Source organism: Neopsephotus bourkii, unplaced genomic scaffold (assembly GCF_033783945.1).
Source record: "Neopsephotus bourkii isolate Nb327-2 ecotype Australia unplaced genomic scaffold, CSIRO-AGI_Nbou_v1 NB_533, whole genome shotgun sequence".
In the NCBI taxonomy this organism is placed as follows: domain Eukaryota; kingdom Metazoa; phylum Chordata; class Aves; order Psittaciformes; family Psittacidae; genus Neopsephotus; species Neopsephotus bourkii.
In genome coordinates this window covers 615,744-637,048 of record NW_026901034.1, presented here as the reverse complement: position 1 = coordinate 637,048, position 21,305 = coordinate 615,744, and the positions used below count along the sequence as shown (strand labels likewise).

General features: G+C 37.0%; 1 protein-coding gene across 4 annotated transcripts in view; it reads left to right on the top strand.

Moving 5' to 3' along the window:
- Positions 1 to 21,305, top strand: part of SNX29 (sorting nexin 29) — a 120,416-nt gene that overhangs the window by 62,047 nt on the left and 37,064 nt on the right. For 3 of the 4 annotated variants that reach the window (XM_061350637.1, XM_061350638.1, XM_061350640.1), the window contains exon 19: positions 9,939 to 10,079. The exons of the other annotated variant lie outside the window; for it this stretch is intronic. In XM_061350637.1, the coding sequence (XP_061206621.1) occupies positions 9,939 to 10,079 (141 nt within the window). The remainder of the gene's footprint in view (positions 1 to 9,938; positions 10,080 to 21,305) is intronic. 4 annotated transcript variants of the gene reach the window in all.

Below are 21,305 nucleotides of genomic sequence, written 5' to 3'. Positions count from 1 at the left end.
CTAGCCACATATGAAGAAACTAATATATTTTGTATGAATTAATAGCTAAGAAAACCTATTCCATCAAACAGTTAAATATTAGGTGGCTTTGTAAAATCAGGATCACACTGGCAGAAGTCAAGAGTAGACTTACAAACACCCTGTTTTCTTTGGTATATTGACAGGTATAAAGACAGAATTCAGAATTCAAAGGAAATAGAAATTGCATTTACATTTCACCTCTAGATGGTGATAGTTAGTTGAAGTTTCTTTAGTGCTTGTGGACCAAGATGATTATTGCAATAATATTATCATATTTCTTAACTGTAGAGTATCTTGTTATTTTCTGCATACATATGGACTCCCCTTTCCTGTGAAGTGCACAGCAAATGCTATTAGTCATGCCTTTTGTTGCTATAATTACCAATGCCTGACATTTAAGATAATGAAGCCTAGATTTTGGGATTCTTAAAGTGATATCAATATTTAAATGGCTACTTGCAAACCTGCCTTGCAGAGCAGTAAGCATTTTAGGTGATAACCAGTGAGATTAAAGATAAACGTGCTGCTCAAACAAGATTTCCCGTTTGCATATGAATAGACCCCCCTCCCCCCCCGATTATAGCCAGTAAACATTTTCTTACAACTTTTTTGTTCATTTGATAGTCTTCAGTCTTACTGCTTAACACTGATATCTTTTATCATAATATTTTTTTTCATATTACTTCAAACAGTGTTTTTCCTCTTCATTTCCTGTGTGAAGGAAGATCAGTATGCTTTCATCTGAAGGGGCTGTTATGGACTTGTTCAAGTTGGAAAAGGCCTTTGAGATCGTCAAGTCTAACTGTTAACCCAGCACTGCCAAGTCCATCACTAAACTAAGGGCCACATCCACATGTCTTTTAAATACCTCCAAGGTTGGTGACTTCACCACTGCCCTGGGCAGCATGTTACAGTGCTTGACAACCCTTTTGGTGAAGAGATTTTTCAGGATATCCAACCTAACCCCCTCCCTGTGCAACCTGAGTCCATTTCCTCTTGTTCTATGATTTGTTACCTGGGAGAAGAGACTGACCCCACATCACTACAACATCCTTTCAGGTAGCTGTAGAGAATGATAAGGTCTCCCCTGAGCCTTTTCTTCTCCAGATTAAACCCCCCCAGTTCCCTCACCTGTTTCTCATCACACTTGTGCTCCAAACCCTTCACCAGCTCCGTTGCCTTTCTCTGGACCCACTCCAGCACCTCAATGTCTCTCTTGTAGTATCTGAATGCTCCTGCAGAGAGAAGGGTTTTCACAGAAATGCAGCATAAAAAAATGGAGGAGAACAGTATCTGATACTCAAGAGGTTTTGAGGGGGAGAGTGGCCAGTACATTCTTTGGGTGGGATCTAAAACACTGCAAACAGTCATTACCAGATGTGACTGTTGACTTTTCTATCTGTATACCCAGTCAGCATAGTCTTAATGTTCCATCCATGGTAGAAGTCTTAACAGTGCAAGATAGTTAAAATAGTTGTAAAAAAGTAGGCAACAAACTGCAAAAATTAACCCCAAAGTTAATTTTAATTTACCTGACGTATGAAGAATTGGATTGCTTCAGCATCTGCAGCACTAAGCAGGCAAAAAGGAGAAAGAAATAGTCTTCCAGTAGCATTCTATCTTGGAGCAGCTCTGGGCAAGTAGAGAAGAAAATGTCGAATGGTTGGGAGAATTTAAGGAGAGATGGCTGATGGTATTCTGTAGGAGAGTGGTTTGAGGATGTGGAAACCAAAACCCTTCTTTTCCTTAATGGGACCTAAGGATGTGTCAGAGAAACCTGAGTATGTAAAGGAGGAAAAGTTTTAGATAGCTGGGATGGAAGGAGTATACAAAGATGAGATAAGGAGACTTTTATGAGTAATTATTTTTTTCTAAAGGAATCCGTAATACAACTTACTATAGTGATGTGCTTATAGAAATGCTGATCTGGATGAAAGAAATACTAAAGAAATGTAAGTATTGTTTAATTTTTCAACTTAGTTTATAGCTACTAGAGAAAGAAAAAAATAGTTTATATCCAATAAATATCTAGAATAAATGATAATTTTCTTATTTACAAAGTGATTTGTGAGGTATCCTTCTTTCCCTGGCCAGAGTACCTCCTTTCCCCTGTATTTGGAGAAGCAGCCCCCAGTTCTGTCATTTTACCTGTATTATCTTCTGCAGAAACATCCTTCACTGCAGTGGTTATCATACATTGCAGTGACTGTATCACTTCAAAGTGCATGTTTGTGAAATGTTCTTAATGATTTTGGGGATATTACAAATAATATTTCACTGTCTAAAAGGGATTAATAACTTAATGAGTGAAATAAATAATCTGTGCTGATCTGATTTGTATATTAAAAAAATAGAAAATACTGATTTCCTCCAGTGAAAGTGTGTAGGAATGCTGCTTTTATTAATATCCGGTCACTTTAGTGCTCTTTGGTGAATGGAAACAGAACTGTGACTACAGAAACACAACATACAAAATTCAGCATGGATGTATTTGAATAGAGAGGCTTAAAATGCATGACATGTACTACTACTGCTTAGTAGAGCAGTATTTTAAGGTTCATGCTTTGATGTGCATTCTCTCATATATTTGACACTGTATTGTTCATTTTTGTGAACTAAATCTTAAAGTTGGAGATTTAACATAACAAAATATGTTACAGTATTTGTAGTCTTTGTGCAAGTAGATAAAATGATCTTACTAAGATAAAAGCTTGTTCACTTTAATTCCTGTTATGTCCCCGTACATAGAAAAGCACACAAAAAGCTGCTCGTATCACAGCTGAAAAGTTTTATTGTTCTGTTTGTTTTTCATTAAGTGGAAATTCTTAATTTGATCATTTTAAAAGAGGGAACTTAACCATAAATGCATTCTGCAACTGTGCAAAATATAACTTGCATTAGTATTCATTTCTGACACCTTTAAGGTAACTTTGAAGAATCCAGTGTGAATTTGTATTCTAAAGATTCTGAAATGACTGAAATAAGTCAAGAAGTATTAACTGTTTCTTCCTTTTTTGCTGTATACTTTGGATTCATACCATTCATTTAATCTGTATGTTTTTAGTGCAGAAATAGTTTTGATAAAAGCTTTTTAAAATACATCACTCCTTTTGGGAAAGTACAGTATGAAATAGAAAGAATAAGTAGTTCCAATCCCCTGAAAACAATTATTTCTCAAATTGTAAATTGTGGTTAAAATCCTTTTAATTTAGTGTTCCAGAATAATCGAGATGTACATTAAAGTTGAGTTAGTGCTAAGAATTTTTAGAACTTTATTAGGGAAACAGAACAAGTAGTAGTTACAGAAGCTCATCCTGGAACATGTGTGCACCTCTGGTTACAATGAATGCATTTTCTGCTCTCCACAGAAAGATTACTCAGTCATTTTACTTGAGTAGTATTACAAATACACTCCAAAAAACCGATCAGTTTTGTTCAATGGCAGTGTCGTGGGTTATGCGATTAACAGTTGGTTAAGTTACTACTTACTTGGGAGCTGCTGCAATGAATGTTGCAGGCTTCTATAATGCATGTAACACCATAAACAAAGAGAACCAGTATATAAATCTCACTGATTTTAACAAGTTTTGCTTTATAGTTCAGAACACTGAAGTGGTTTTTCTTCAGTTTCTTCTTCTGTTTTTATTGTAAAGAAAATGAGCATTCTTAATAAGTTTTTGGGGTTGGTTTGTTAATTTATTTTTTTTTTTTAGCATAGGAAACTTAGAGCAGAGGCAGTGAAAACACATAGCTGGGTTAGATAGCTCTTAATGCGGATGAGATCTTGTCTCGTCTTACTACTTCCATCAGTAATTTTGAACTGAACTTTTAGAAGCCCCTGTCTTGTGCTTGATGGTCCCTCGCTAGAGTTGTAGCAGAAGAGGGTATCTTTTAATGCTGTTTAATAGATTGCTTCTTGTAAGAATAAAAAAGGAATTATCCTTACTGTTAAGACTGCTAAAGGATAATGTCAATCGCAGTAGGATTAAAGTATTTTAGAAGATAATTTCACTAGTTTAGAAGATAATTTGGGGGCACTACAAGTATTGCAGTTTGGACTTGGCATGAAATTAAGACTGTTTTATGATTATATAATACAATATGTAATTATTTGAATTGACTGTTTCAAAGGCAAGAGGTAAATGAGATGGAAGATTTTGTTGGTAGATTCCACATATAAGAACCAGAAAAGCTCAAATGCTCACATGTTGAACTTCATCCATATCGTCTCCTTGCATGGTTTTGCTGGCTTTTCTAACCCAACAAAAGCTTTGACAGGTTTATTGCACAGGTAGTCACAAGAGAGTTCTGTGGGATATTTTATTTATTCAAGCTTATTTTGTCCTGTCTGGGAGGGGGGGAAAGAGGCAAAATTAAGCGCATAGTTTCCCTCCCTGTACAGTCTTTACTCCCATCCCCCCCACAGCATCCAAATTTCCAGTCCTAAAAGATGCATAAAATCCATTAAAGAGCTGTCATTCATTCATTGGTTTATCCTGCTGAGTGCTAGCAATATGCTTCTTAAGATACTTAGGTTCTGTTAGCATGAGCAGGTTTGATTGTTAATCTTCTCTTCCCTTTTTATCTTAATCTGTTCTATCTAAGCAGATATTCCTGTATCTGAAGCAAGTATTTTCATTTTACAGAAGCATTTTATAGCTTCTTTATCAAGAATAAAACTAGCAAAAAATTAAAGCATCTTTACTAGTTCATGTCTGCTTTCCTTTTTACCTGATCAGTGTAAAGGTAAAACTATGGACCAGTGGTACTCCATACTTATTTAAAGTGTTATTTAAAGGCAAATGTAAAGAAAACCTTGCACAGTCAAGCTTAGCTAATGTTTAGAAACTGATGGTGCCAATGTGCAGGTTATGTTTTTGTATTCATGCTGGTTCATCTACCAAACCAGTTGCTAATTTTTCTTTCTACTCTCAGATGCTTGGGCATTGATTTGAAAGGCATATGTAACAAACAAGAGGATCTCTAGGAAGTCATTTTAGTAGTGAGGGAAAGGAAATTAGGAATACAATAATTCAGTAGAAATACAGTAATGCAGAAATAATAGGGTGTCTCTTCCCCCCCCCCCAGTCCCCCTGGATAATGCTTAGCTAGGGTTCGGATGTGACAGTAGCTTCCTTAGTGTAAATCAGTCTCTTTTGCATTCCCTGTGCTGCTCATCATATTTATTTTTTTTCTCGTGCTTGTAAGAAAAACTGACCTTGTCCAGCACGGGACTGATTTTTATAAACTTTCATAGTGTTTCTTACATCATTTGAAGTGTTCTGCTGCTCAAATGTTCAGACTTCTCTTGCATCTTGTGCCACTGAATTTTAGATGGGGTTTAGGAGAGTTTCACTGCTCACCTTTCACTAGCATTGTTCTCTCCCCTTCTGACATTTTTCTTGCTTCTGGAATGGGACATAGACTCACAGGGACTTCAGCAGGTTTGTATTTGTGGAGCTCCCATCCACAGAGTTCTCTGCCTAGAACTGATTTTTCGTTACATATTTAGGTCGTCTTACCAGGAAATGTAAGATGTGTTTGAAGGAAAGATTCTGGAGAGGCTTGTGTTAGGGAAATTTCCTTCCTGATGCTTCGTCTGTTATTTCTGTAACCATAAATGACATAGCAACAGAAAGATTCTCCAGTACCCCATTCAGTATCTCTTTCTACTTACAGTGCTTGAGAGAGAGACAAAAAACAAATCCTAACCATACTATTCTGTATTTCTCCTCCAAACAGAAAAAGCACTTCAGACTTCAGCAGAACTGAAAAATAGTAACTGAATCTCTGAAGGTTCCTAAAACTGGAGCAAGTTGGAATTTTGGCATTTTGTCCTTTTTTTTTCTCAGGCTTTTATACATAGGTAGCCTTGAACTCTGTCAATAGTTACTAATTTGTTACCAGGGTTGTTAATGCCATTTTTGACTCAGAACTGCTTAAAGGAACTTGGCTTGAAAACCAGTACCACGGAAGTAGGGTTTATTCATCTTCAGTATAGAGTCATTGAACTAGTGCTTTCAAACCAGTTCTCAGAAACCAGCATTTCAGTAATATTAAGTTAGCAGGTAGCTGGCTAAAAAAAACCAAAATATTAAATTACTACTGGTTTTGCTACTTCTCTTCAAAGCTTTGACTTCAAATATGTTTGTGATGAGAAAATAACAGACTAATTCATTATACCTACTTATTACCTGAATTTTTTCTTTCAGCTGCTGTAAATCATAGCTACAAAAAGGTTACTGATCAGTCTTTACATGAAGACCCAACTGGAAGGTGCTTCTAAACTGCAGGCGAAAGCTGCTCAATTAATTTGTTGTTATGCAAGAGAATCTTAAAGTAAAATCTTTTGTCTCCAATCAAATAAGCATTCTAGTGGTGATTTTGCTTCAGTCTATAAATTTTCATTACTTTGGAGATTACTCAGGAGTGGATGATTTCAGGAGAACATGGACATTTGAAAGGAAGTGTAGGGATTTGTATTTGATTTCTAAAAAATGATCAGAGAATGAACCTTAGAGTAGTCCTTTCAACTTTCTATGACGTGATCTTAGAATGCTGTTCTGTAATTTTAAGTCATATGTTAAGGTATTTTCAGTAGTAAAAAGTAGTGTTGCTCTATAGTACAGCATGGTCGTTTGGGACAAACATCCACAAAATTGTGTTTGTCAGTTACAGATGTCATTGATTTACTCCTGAAAGGCTGTGAATGAAATCGTGAATACATTCAAGATACTGGAAATCGTTCTAATGACTTAAAGACAATTTCAAACCATGCATCTCAAGTTGCTTGATTTGGTATAATTTCAAAATCTTGTCTACAAAGAGAATTGTTCCCTGTTATTCCTGTGCTTAGTTGTATGATTTGTATTTGATTTAAATGGTGATAACTATATGCCTTATATGACTAAACTAGGATAGATTTACCCAAGTGATTTTATATTTAGGATTTACTTTGTTCAGTTGCCCAACTGAATTTACATTAAGTGTCTTGAAAAACCTTTGCTTGTGAATAGCATTACCTGTTGAGATAATAAAGCTTTAAATGTGTACTACATCATGAACATTAATGTGCCATTCATAATCTATTATATGATTGTCAATAAATTCAGTATTGCAGGGAGATCCAAATGTTGCATTTTGTCTAAAAGAAATCAAAATCTATGTACATAGAAGGACAGGAAGAAATTCTTTTACAGCTTCAACTAAAAAATAAATCTCTGGTTTTTTGCACTCTTAAAAATTCCAGTTACATTGTACCGCATTCCTTATTTGGTTAACTGTGGGTTACAGCTTAACAGGTAATATTGAACTGCATGATTCACTAGATCACATTGGCAAAGATGACTGCTGTTAAACCAGGATTTCTGAGTTAAACCAGGGATTCCATATTAAATAACTTGGTTAAGAATAAGTTTTTTGTCATCCCTCTGCCACCTGTAGAGAAGCTGAAACATAAACCTTGGGAATGTACAGAGCTTCATACAATATGCTGCTTAAAGCAGTGTTAGAGCTGAGTGAACAAAGTATTTAATACAGTTTTTACTACATTTAATGAGTGTTCTGGGTTCAGCAGTAGCAGTCATTTTTCTGCTTCTTAGCTGGTGCAGTGCTGTGGTTTTGACTTTCAGCCTGGGAGCAGCACTGATAACACCATGTCTTTAGTTGCTGCTCAGTAATGTTTAGTCTGACCCAGGACTTTGTGAGTCTCAAGCTCTGCCAGGGAGCAAGCAGAGACAGGACACCTGACTCAAACTGACCAAAGAGGTATTCCATGCCACAGCACATCATGCCCAGTATATAAACTGGGAGCAGTTACCCAGAAGGGTTAGATCACTGCTCGAGTCAGGCTGGGTAACGGTCGGCGGGTGGTGAGCGGTTGTATTCTCGTCCCTTGTTATTTCCCTTATCATTATTATTATTGGTGGCAGCAGCAGTGGTTTGTGTTATACCTTAGTTACTGGACTGTTCTTATCTCAACCCATGGGAGTTACATTCTTTCGATTCTCCTCCCCATTCCTCCAGTAGCAGGGAGGCAGGAAAGGGGGGGGGGAGTGAGTGAGTGGCTGCGTGGTTCTGAGTTACGGGCTGGGCTTAAACCACGACAATGAGTTTCATTGAAATCATGCCAAATACTTGTATTTAATATTTCCTTCATTTTCCTTCAGAGGTGTACTGAACTGTTAAAACAGATGGGCCTGTAGGTGTTCAATTACCTTTTCCTGGCTTTATTTTCAAAATGAAGGAGAAGTCTGTATATTTCTTGCAGACTTGTTATATGGTTCCATCTGAATTCCTGTTACCAAAACTAGTTGAAGTTTTTTTCTACATCTGCATTTATAATTCACACAGTACTCTGAATCTCTTGTACTCTTAGGTGTGCTAAGTTTGGAATTATAGTATTTATTTTTGTCCTCATCAGAAAACACGAGGAAGTACAATAGTAACAAAAAGCTACACTTTTTATTCAACTGAATCCAATATTACAAATATATGAATGTTTTCTACAGTGAAATACTATATTTTGGCAGGAATTGCATGGTATCTGCATGGTATATTGTCTCTTCTGTTGCAAGATAGAAACCTCGTATAAATTGGAGAAACTAGATTTCTGTAGAGATAAGAGAACTTCTTAAAGACCAGTCAAAAGGAAGGCTGTGGAAGCTGCTTTTGTGGGAGAAGACATTTACTTAATGTCACTGGATCTCTGAAATACCATAAGCCCTTAGTAACATTTTGTCTTTTCTAAAGACTTGGTAAATCTAGAGGAGAAAGACTGTATTAATATTTCAGTCATCAGGAGAAACTACGTTTCAGTGCTGGAATTGGCAACATCAAAATCCAAACTTCATCTTTTTCTAGTATTTGCAAAATTCCAGGTGCTGCTGCCCACTTTTTATGTGAGTGGTGGTGTGATGTTGCTTTTTTTCCATAAGTATTCTCCTGATACTTGCCTTACAGCTTAATAAAACACTGGTATTGTTGGAGAAGCATGTGTTATCAGTACTATTCCAGCTTAATTTGAGATGCAAACTACTGAGACTAATAACACACACATGAGAATGAATGAGCTACAGATTCTGCGGAAGCAGCTAAAGAAAAGGTCACTCTGGATCTTGTCTTGTGATGCCTGGTTTAGAGTTTCTGACTTGTGCTATTTCATCATTTTCTTTAACTGGGGGTTCATTTCTGCAGGGGAAAAGTTATCTTCTAGTAATGAAGGAAATCTAAGATTTCTGTTATTATATTCCACTTCCACGTGAAATTTTCCTAGAGAATGTGAACATTTAGCATGTAATTCATAATATGCTCATGAAATAATTAATTGGCAAACAAAACCAGAATAACAAAAACTACAGCTGTGTTAAATTACTCTTAATGTCCTATACAAGCAAAAAGAATGAACTGTGTTTATTTTCCAAACAATAAAAATTCTATTTTAGTTTTCTGTGGGGTTTTTGTTTTTGTTTTTTTTTTTTTAAAGAAAGTAGATTAAGTTTTATACTTTGGATAAAATTATGTTTTGCAATTCTGATGCTACAGAGCTGACTTACAAAGATGAAAAACTCTGTTGAGTGCATAGAAATAAATTTTATAGTGGTATTAAATTATTATTTCCTTTGGTCACTGGCTGGATGGATAGGATATGCTGGAAACCATGGTAACAAAAACCAAGCTATGTTTGTCTTGATTAATATCATAAAAAGAAACAAAAAGAGAATGAGAGGGAGAAAGGGAGAGAATAAGATTAATGACCTGTACAACAGAAACAGCTAATGTGCAGTCAGAGATATAGCTATGGATAAGTGATCTGGAACTTCTGGTACCATTGTGTTATGAAGCTTTAAAGAATAAAGGAGACACATCAGTTCAGTGGTTTGTCTTCAATGATTTGCTTCCCTATCTGTGTTTTTCAGGTTTATATTAGGATAAAGGATGATGAATGGAATGTTTATCGGAGATATGCGGAGTTCAGGAGCTTGCATCATAAATTGCAGAATAAGTACCAGCAAGTGAGAACTTTCAACTTTCCACCAAAAAAAGCCATTGGAAACAAGGTACTTAACTCACAGTATCAGTGATAGTTGTGGAGAAAAAAAAAATTATCCACACACACAAAGAGACCAGGTTGGACAGAGCTTGGAGCAACCTGATCTAGTGGAAGGTGTTCCTGCCCGTGACAGGGGATTGGAACTGAATGAGCTTTAAGGCACCTTCTAAGCCAGACCAGTCTGGGATTCTATGACTGTTATAAATACTTTTATCATAAATATTTTTTACACCTGGAAGACAATACCTGTTGTTTCCATACAGACTTTGGCCTCATCAGCTGCAGATTTGCTGATAATGTACTTAATACATTGATTTTTCCACTCACTGCAAAGGAAACTGTTTTTATTAAACAAAATGTAGATGGCATACACAGTAGAGGAATGCACAAAACTCCCCAAAATATACTGAACAGCTTATATGTAAAACCTAATCTCTTCTCAGTGTATGCCAGCTATTAACACTGGTCAGTAATTCATTAAATATTTCTGTAAAATTTAAGGAATTTAGACCAATACATCTTAGATTTCCTGTACTGCTCACCAAACGTTTTAAGTTCTTCAAACTAGCTTTTAAAAGGCATTTGGATGCTTAATTACCATAATCTGTATCTTTGTGTCTGTTCTTCCACTTTAAAATGGGAATGTCTGCTTTTTCTGTTCATATAGGGATTTTGCAACAAATACAGTAAATACTGTAGTATGGACGTAGTAAATATGTAGTATCATATAGCTTAATCCTTAATCATCAAAACTTTAAAATGTGTAAGAGCTTGAATGCACATTGTAGTGTGCATCACAAATCCAGGAGGGATTGAGAAGTAATCAGGGTAGTTTTGCTTTACAGTGTAGCAATGATATGAAAAAATTATTTAACAATCAACATGTAAAATACTTGAGATTTACATCATGCCTATTACTAAAAATGTCTGTACTACACCACAGGGTGCTTAAATCAGCATTCCTAATGTTAATCATAGAATCATAGAACAGCTAGGGTTGGAAAGGACCTTAAGATCATCAAGTTCCAACCCCCCTGCCATGGGCAGGGACACCTTGCTCTAAACCATATCACCCAAGGCTTTGTCCAACCTGGCCTTGAACACTGCCAGGGATGGAGCATTCACAACCTCCCTGGGAAACCCATTCCAGTGCCTCACCACCCTAACAGGAAAGAATTTCCTCCTTATATCCAATCTAAACTTCCCCTGTTTAAGTTTTAACCCCTTACCCCTTGTCCTATCACTACAGTCCCTAATGAAGAGTCCCTCCCCAGCATCTCTATAGGCCCCCTTCAGATACTGGAAGGCTTCTATGAGGTCTCCATGCAGCCTTCTCTTCTCCAGGCTGAACAGCCCCAACTTTCTCAGCCTATCTTCATATGCTCCAGTCCCCTGATCATTCTCGTGGCCCTCCTCTGAACTTGTTCCAACAGTTCCATGTCCTTTTTATGTTGAGGACACCAGAACTGTACACAATAGCTTTTATATGGGACTTTCTCGTTTCTCGTTTCTTTTTTTCTTTTTTTTTTTTTCAGTAGTGTCACTGTTGTTTGTATCAGATACCTAAGAAGCACCAACCATAGTGATCAGCATAGTCATCAAAAGAAGGCTGACGTAATGACTAAAATAGATATTATTGATGTTTTATTTGGCCTAAGAAGGCAGTAATACCTGTATTGCTAAAATGCCAGAGTCATGCTAATTATATCTGATGGAACTTTGTGTATGACAGAAGAAATACCAGTGCTGATTCATGAAAACTAGTCTACAATTTCAAAAACAAATAGAAAAAATGCAGCACTAATAAATTCCTTAAGGCATTCATGTGTCAGTGAATGTGGAGATTGTCAGTATCTATAGGTAGTAACTCTGACATTATTTCAAATGATCTTTCCAAGTATTCTGTAAACATGAGTAGGTAAGGTTGGTGCATTTGTTACAAAATTAGTAGTAATGCACATAATCTGCATTAGATGGTGATGATAAAAATATATTTATTGTCATTTACATATAATAAAAAATATATATATGTGTGAGTATATTTATAGGTCATGATTTGCATAGAAATGTTGGACCAGATGATCCTTGAGGTCACGTCCAACCTGGCATTCTATGATTCTGTATGGAATTTATCAATAAAACCTATAGGCCTGCTTGCATGGCATAAAGTCCCCAGCTGATGTTCATTGTTTATATCCTAGTAAATGAAAGTACTTAATGAGAACTTTCCTGCCTTTTTTCCTCAGTGCATTTTTCATTTCATTTTTAATGCATAGTTTTGTAATAGAAACAATGTATTGGGTTTTTTTTTCTTTGCTACATAGCTAATTCTCTTTTTTTTTTGAAGTGATGCAGTATCAGCCACTTCAATATATTGCAGATACCTTCTTTTAAGCTTTCTTTGGTAGTCTTTCATCCTTAATTACTTCAAATACAATTGGTGCATACAAAATTTTTAGTTGAGCAACTCATTAAAACATTTGCAATGCTTATTCTTTCAGTGCTTTAGCTTTGGGCCAAAATTCTACCTTAATCATGCATAAAACCACAATTGCTTTCTGCCATATCAGATCTCAGAAAAAGTATCTTTTCTTTACAGTAAGAAATGGGTGACATCAATCACACTCCTGAAAGGCTCCTATGATCAGCCATAAGACAGTGGTTTAACTGGAATTATGATTAGTGGTTACACTTCTGGCTACCTGTTGTAAATAGCTTGTAAGTTGTAAAGTGGGGCTTTCATGTTTGCAAGAGCTCACTTCAGTTTGTCGCTCATGAGTTTATTTCCACAGCACATTATCTAGGCACATTTTTGTCCTTTCAGTGGTGCTATTTTCTGTACTGTGTCATAGCTGTGCATGTTGCATTTAAGAGCATTGAGTGGTTTGGTGTAGTATAGTGAGTGGATCATGCTTCAGGAACAATTACCCTATAGATCCAGCAGGAATAGAATCACAGACTAGTTTGGGTTGGAAGGGACCTTAAAACTCATCCAGTCTCAACCCCCTGCCATGGGCAGGGGCACCTTCCACTAGACCAGGTTGTAGCTCTTTGGAACACATTACACTGAGTGACTGACTCCCTCCTTTCTATGGCAGAGTAGGTTGAAGTAACTGGAAAGCTTAAAAATTTGTTGTAAAATTAATTAAGTCATATGGGAATGTCTGTCTTGGAATTCTGTAGAATGATGGATGTGTGTGTGATGTTACACTTGCAAATGCTTGGTAACAAGCATTAGAAGGTAGTGTCAGTGCTGCTTTTTTCAATACTGCTCTTTTAACTTAAGTGGCTTTCAAAGCATATTCCCTTTTAGGAGTGTTGTTAGGTTGCACTAAATATTTTTTCTCTTTGATATTGGTTGTTCAGTTTTTAATAGAATTGCAGCTGTCTTCTCATTTCTAAATTAATCAATACAATCTTAAATCACTGCCTAAAGAGGTATTTCAGTAGCTGAACTCTGCTAACAGAACTATCCATATGCAGTTTGTCTAGGATTCTGTCAGTCTATGTTTTTTATGTCCTTTACGAATCTTCAGTGTTACTAGATGCCCAACTAATAAATTGGTAAAACATAGTCCTTCATGTGCAAATGCTAAAACCCACTATTTTACATCTTTTGGGAAATGGTGGTATGTGCTTTTTATATCCTTCAGGTCTGTACCTGAATGATGTTGTTCATTGTCTGTGTTCAGCACACTGCATTTGGTACTATGAAGCTAAGGAAGGTGATATGCTTGCTCTAAATCTTAGTGGCACTGAAAGAGGGTTTTGCTCTGATTGATGCCTCCCTTGATACCAGCACTACATTTGGTGCTCTGTTACACGTCTCAGATTTAGGGAACCTCCAGCCACAAGAGGACACCATGTTCTATGGAATGACCTAGAACTACTAAAACAGAGTCATGGAATACTGTTCACTTTCTTTCTGTGCAAAATATTGGGGCTCTGAGGAGGGAACTTGACTAGCAGAGAGTAATGTAGAAAAAACTGTGAGAACTATTAATTTTCATGCTCAATTTTCTTGCTTCACTGTAAGGTAAACCAGGGAGATCACATTCAAATGCAAAGCTGCAGAGTTTTCTGAGGCAGTGAAAATTTGCCTTTGAGGCTGGTGACCTTATTTTCAGTATCAGTTTAAAACGTTTGAACTAATGAAAGCACTGAAAAGAATGATTTGATTTGTAAATGTTGCTTTGAATTGTCAGGACAGATAATGTGACTGCTGAAGGAAAATATATTAATAATGGTTGCAATGTTCCATGTATTAGGTTTCATATATACCAGTCCTCATGGTGTATATTTTCTACTAACAATCTGTCAGTGCTGGTAGCAAATAATAGTCAAAATCTTTGTAAGTAGTCTTGGCAAGAATAAGTAGTTTTCCATTAGCTTACCAATGTTTTGTTTGAGTGAAAATCAGAAACGTACTTTTTCTCTTTTATATATATGAGACATGTCATATGCTCATCATGTATTTTTTGTACTTAATTTTAAAACCGTAGATAATTTTATATAAAACTATGTTTTTAACACTTGAACTGTTTGGTTTTGTAATCTTAAAACATGCTTCCCATGTTATCAGCCTGGTTTGTGATTTGCTTAAGTCCATTATCACAGTCTTTGTAACTACTGCTCTCCTGTCAGATTCCTAACATCCAAAGGACTGGTTGGTGTCTCACTTCTTGAAATGTTGCTTTCAGAATAGTGGTTGAGTAATAATACAGGAGCATTTACTGCACCTATTATTAATTTTTTTGAATATTGCAATGTCCTGAAAATCTCAGTTGCTGCTTCTGCATTGGGCAGACCATAATGCTTGTGGAATGGATTTTAGTAACTGAGTAAACATCTAATTAAGTATCCTTGTGCAAGGGTATTGTCCTGATAGAGGACATATCAAAATAGAGATGGTTCTTTGTTTCCACTGAAGATGTGAATTCAGTGATTGTCTAACTATGTAGAAATTAAATAAGGTAGCTTTCTGCTGAGTACGACTTGACTGCTTGATATCCTTTGCTTTCCTTTAAAACATCAGGTACCCCGTATGGAAAGAATACACAGCACTTTTCTGAGATTAGAATAGAGTGACTTTGCCATGACTCCTCAACTGCCTTGGAGGAACAGCACAGAAATCTTAAATAAGTTTTTCTGACAAGAAAAAAATACTGAGAGCAACATCATTCGTCATTTTTAGCCTATGCAACTGAAGTCTGTGAGCTTTTACTTTAGTCATAGCTTCTTTCATGCCCAAATGTTAGCTGAATAACGTTTGTTTATTGCCTATCAGCAACTAAGCTAAATTGTAGATAATATTGTTTAATTATTTTTAAAGTTATATTGTGTAATTATTTTAAAAGTTCGTAAATGTGTATCTTGAAAGATAGCTATTTGTATACACACATATCTTAGGAGAAGGACTTGGGGGTGCTGGTCGATGAGAGAATGAACATGAGCCAGCTTCAGTGTGCGCTTGCAGCCCAGAAAGCCAACCGTATCCCGGGCTGCATCAAAAGGAGCGTGACCAGCAGGTTGAAGGAGGTGATCCTGCCCCTTTATTCTGCTCTCATGAGACCTCACTTGGAGTATTGTGTACAGCTCTGGTGTCCTCAACATAAAAAGGACGTGGATCTGTTGGAACAGGTCCAGAGGAGGGCCATGAAAATGATGAGGGGACTGGAGCACGTCCCATATGAAGATCGGCTGAGAAAGTTGGGACTGTTCAGCCTGGAGAAGAGAAGGCTGCATGGAGAACTCATAGCAGCCTTCCAGTATCTGAAGGGGGCCTATAGGGATGCTGGGGATGGACTCTTCATTAGGGACTGTAGTGACAGGACAAGGGGTAATGGGTTAAAACTTAAACAGGGGAAGTTTAGATTGGATATAAGGAGGAAATTCTTCCCTGTTGTGGTGGTGAGGCACTGGAATAGGTTGCCCAGGGAGGCTGTGAATGCTCCATCCCTGGCAGTGTTCAAGGCCAGGTTGGACGAGGCCTTGGGTGATATGGTTTAGAGCGAGGTGTCCCTGCCCATGGCAGGGGGGTTGGAGCTTGAGGATCTTGAGGTCCTTTCCAACCCTAACTATTCTATGATTCTATGATATACATGTGTACACATATGACAACATCAAAGATGGCATTTAGGAGGTACATGAAGTTAGCTTTTGGAATGTATCTTGTGATTGTGCAAGTTCTATTCACCAGGAACTTTCTCCCATTCGTGTCTGTGGAAATCCTGCCTTTGCACTAAAAGGGCATTCCATTTTTTATTGTGTTATTTCCTGACAGCATAGCTGCTTTTTATTACTGTCCAGCCGGTTTGCCTGTTGCCAAATATAGGGGAGAGTTTAAGATGGTCTGTAGATTAACTGTTAGGGTTAAGAGGTATAGAAGGTAATGATTTTATTGCAAAGAAACAGGCTTATGCTTATAATGCTTACTGTTTCTTAAAAGTTTATCAAGTAACAAGTTGTTTAGCTGTCTGTGTCTGTGTATATACGTGAAGTCATTTGAAGCCATTCAAATTAGTTTGAATGTTAGTGGTTTTGCTCTGAAGTGTTTCATATTATGCTGTTGATATGTAGCCCATTATGTATTTCCTCATGTAAGGGTTGCCATTTTTGGCGATTGGGACTTGCGCATTCAGGGTCCCTTTTAAAGCTGCTTTTTAGGCAAATGATGGAGGTACTAAACTTTCTCCTTAGCAAGAGGAGGAGGAGCATGAGAGGAATCAGCTGTTTGAAAGAACTCCTCCCCTCCTGCCATCCCTCTTCAGCTCCCATCAGGGGAACCATTTTGGATTAGGGACAGAGATACCAGACCAGTGTATTTCCATGAAGATTCCAGTTCTGGATCCTCTGCTTCTTCTTTTTGTTTTCTATGGTCTCTGTGGCATGAAGTACTCATATATCTGCGGGTATCTAAGATACAGTTCTGGTGTTTAAGATTTCTCATTATATTTTGTGCAAGTATTTTTCTGTGGGAGAGGGGAAGGATCTAGCTGCTACTGAGTTGGGCTGAGGATGGAGATTTGGTTTGGTAAGATAGCTGGGGGGGGGGGGGGCAGAAAACCCACATCTTCCAGTAATATTTTTCAGAAAGTGTGATGCTACCTAGTTTTTTTTGAAGGTTAGTGACATATTCAGTAGAGCTGGTTTTACCTCCTCAGGACAAGACCTCTATGTTTGCCATAATGACTTGCATTTATTACGCAGTATATGAATCCAGAGTTCAGTGTTTGTTGTCTTGTGTTCACTGCCTTACACTGTGCATTACATAGCTTGTATATACATACAGTAACACAGTGTTGTTTTGCTGTTGTAAAGCAGTGTAACTGTGAGGTACTGTTGACTCAGAGGTAAGGCCTGGCAGAAACGAGGACTGAAACTTCTTCCATTTTTCAGATCTGGAGAAGGACCTGTGTTCATAGGTTTTTCAACTTCACTACTATTCCAGTATATACCTGTTGTGAAACTGAGTATTTAGGGATGCTAAAAGAATCATGGTCAGATATTAATAAAAGTGATTTTAATAGAAATCTACATCTTGGGACTACTATTTATAGGGCAGTAAGATGACTGGCTTTAGTGTAAATTTATATCCTGGCATCGTATCTTTGTCAGGGAATGATTGACCATCCCAGAAGAACTCCTGATATGATAAGGGGGTATCTGACCTTCCTGATATCTGTGTGGCCCCTCCTGCTGTTGGTAGTCGATTAGAGTTAATGGTCAGGGAATGCCCCACCATCCAGTTCCTTGCATTATTGCAAAGGCTGGGGGCTAACAGGAATCCTTGGGTAGGCATATGGGTTCAGGACAGAGGTGGGGGATGCACCACCACAACATCCTAGACCATCATGCTAATAAAAACACCAGTAGTTCTAGACTGACATGGAAAATTGTATTGATGGTTTAAAGGAATTATTTCACAGGTTCCATGCATATATGTCCAGTGTACATTTTATTGCCATGATCGCAAATGGGATTCTGATATCTAATATAATGGCAGTGTTTGAAATACGTATTTTAAGCTTGGAAGTGTAACAATTCCTGTTTTACTAGTACATAGGCAATAACAGAAGAAATACGGAATACTTGAAAGATGATTCAGAAAGAATCTTAGGTAAGAAAGTTATTTCATTTTAGGCTTGGGTAGTATTGTGTCCTGATTCAGTAAAGTGCTTCAGGACATCCAAAACTTTTTAAGAATGTGTTTGACTTGCATTGAAATTGAAGCAGAGATATGTGTGCTTTTGTGCTTTATGGGCTTTAGTAGCTCATAGGAGCTGTCCTTCATCAGGTTAGTTTGTCAAAGTCATACTGTCATAGGGAGCTGTGACTTAAAAAACAGAGGAGAAAGCAAAACTTTGTATGAGGTAATACAGATGCTTATATTCTTTATTATTCTTGCATTTCAAAGTGGGTAGATTTTAAATTTCAACCCCTTTAGTGGACTTAATTAGTACATTGAGTTGTTTTCATACACTATTTTGCCTTGCGGGTTTTTGCAAAAACTGTAGCTCATATAAATTTGACGGACATGTTTATGCTGTAGTATGCGTAAAAAGGAAAGGGATCCGTTTGCATTGTGTTCAAATCAGGAAAGGGACTCAATATTATCTTTATAGCCATACATGTTAATTCTGTAATACTGTTTTTATGGCATGCTAAAGCCATAAAGGAAATTGTGTTCATTAAGGTCACTGTGTTACTTTATAACTGGAAAGTTAAATTCTCAGACAAGAATGAGCTTTAAGTAAGCCATTGAGATTAAATTAACGCAATCTAGATTTCAATAGGTAACTTAACTGAAGTACCATACAGATAGAAATAAGAATAATTTCACACTTGACATAATTATTCAGATTTCTAATCACAGCACACCTCTTCCCTGACACTGCCATCTGAGCGCTAAGGGAGACTACAGAGTATTTCTGATCTGGAATCCAGATCCTCTGGGTTTTCTCGTGGAAGAGACTGCAGTTGATGTTTTATGTATACAGCACTTGAGCAACAGCATTCGGTTCTTTGTTTTCATTTATTTGTCATATTGCTAAGAGAATGGAAATAAGTCAGTGGGATATAGATGGCTTTTATATGACAAATACTTTATAGCAAATACTTCTGTGGTATGGAAAGTTTGGGTTACCTGAAATCCAGCATGAAAATGGAAGCTAGCACAGTTCACAGTGCTGTGTTTCATTTCTTGGTGGCTTAATTTAAAGGGTAAGCAGTTTGCCAACTCAGACTTATCCATCTCTTTCAGAATGTCTCACTGAATTAATGTGTTCATTTGATGCTCAAGTGTAACATTTCATGAAAATTGTGAATTGAGTCTTTTGTTGGTTTTTTTGTTTTGTTTTCAAGTTACAAATATTTACTGTTAATTCCTGTTAAAGAATGAGGAACATGGACTATGAAGGGTTGACAAAATACATTTTTTCTTGTCAAATGGTGGTTTTTTTGCTGTCTGTTAATCTTATAGTTAAAGAAAAGCAATTTATTCTAACAAATGATTCAAGATAGAGCCCACAGAAATAGTTGAGATGCTGTTGCTGTACATTATGACATTATATGGGGAAAGTAATGTGATTTACATGCTGCTTGGGCAACTGCTAGATAAAAATATTGCAGTTTTATACCAACTCATGCACCATTTGGGTATTCTGGTAGCCTCCTGGTATGCAATGAAAATATAAAAATAATCCTAAACGTTTATGTCTTACTGTGATGGTGATGCTGCATTACTAAGGATTCTTCAAGTGCCTCAGCCAGTTCAGAGCGGTACAAGACATAGTTAGACTGAAATTTGATGACATGGGGGAAGAATTGATCAAAATGGGATTGCCTGTTGTTTAGATAGAGCCAAGGAACTGCACTTTTTTGTATCTGTTAACATGTTTGTACTCTGGACTTGCTTAGAGGATGCCATGCAGCAATATTGTATTCTAAGAAAGCCCAGACAAGTAGCTAGAATGCAGTGGTATATAAACTACCCTCTTAAAATAAAAGGTAAGACTTCAAGGTTTGAATATAAAACGTATTTGAGAAGTGTAGACTGAGCTTGCAGCTCTTGTGGTAATCTGAGAAGGCTGCAGAGTTGCTGAGCCACCACTGCCCAGAGAGGCTGTGGCTGCCTTATCCCTGGTCTAGTGAAAGGTGTCCCTGCTCGTGGCAGGAGGTTGGAGCTGTATGAGCTTTAAGGTCCCTTCCAACCCAAACCATTCCATGATTCTCTGATTTCCTTCCTGAACAGGTAGGCTGTGCTGAGCAGCTCAGCACAGTACTGCAGGAGATACCTCAAGTCTTAAAAAATTAGAAATGCTGATGAAAATGTTACAGTTGTCCACATAAATTTAGTTTTGACTGAGGGCAATGACATAGCTGGCCCTTAGTATGTTTGTTTGCTGCTGGATGGTGTTGTAGCAATGTCTTTTTCAGATGACTTTTATCTAAAAGCATCTCTTACTTTCTGGTGTCCTTGAAATGAACCCATAGTTAGAGATGGAAACACATCCACTATTTTAGTAAAAAAACATAGAGTAGTTATTACAATTATGGAATAAATATCCATTTAAAGAAAGATTTCTTTTCAAAACTGACAATTCTTCGATTCCGTATTTCTATCTCATCCTGTTAAATTCCTGTTTGTTCCACTGAACGGTAGATGTACATAAAAATATGTAAAGGTGTACAGTGAGATGGGAAAGGTGGCAGTTTTGCCTATTGTACACACTTGTTTTATTGTCTAATGCCAGCCTCATTCTGCCTTACAGAAAACTGCAAATACAAATAGGATGGAAATTTTAAGCTCATGTACTTTCAGTAATTTTGAGGTTATTTTTGTGTAACGTGGTAGTATATGGTATATCTGGTTTTCGAAACTGTTCCTTCATAAAACTGCTTCATGATGCAGTAGTTACTGAAGGGCAGGTACACTGAAGTCATGTGACCTTTGCAAAGGTGTCAGTAAAAATTACTACTTGCTATATTTTTTTTAATCACAAAGCAGTGAGAATGACATTGAATGTTTCATTAGCTCCCAGTTCTGCTTCTGATTTCCAGCTTTATTTTGAAGTTAATAGTTTGGTGCCCTGTAAACAGACAAAACCTGATACAGTAATTTTGCTAAGACTAGTTGACAAAGATTGTGAAAAATATTAGGTTCCACTAGAAGAACCTGAGCTTATTTTTGCATTTGCAGGTCCATTTCTGATTAGTGCTGTTGAGCACTTTA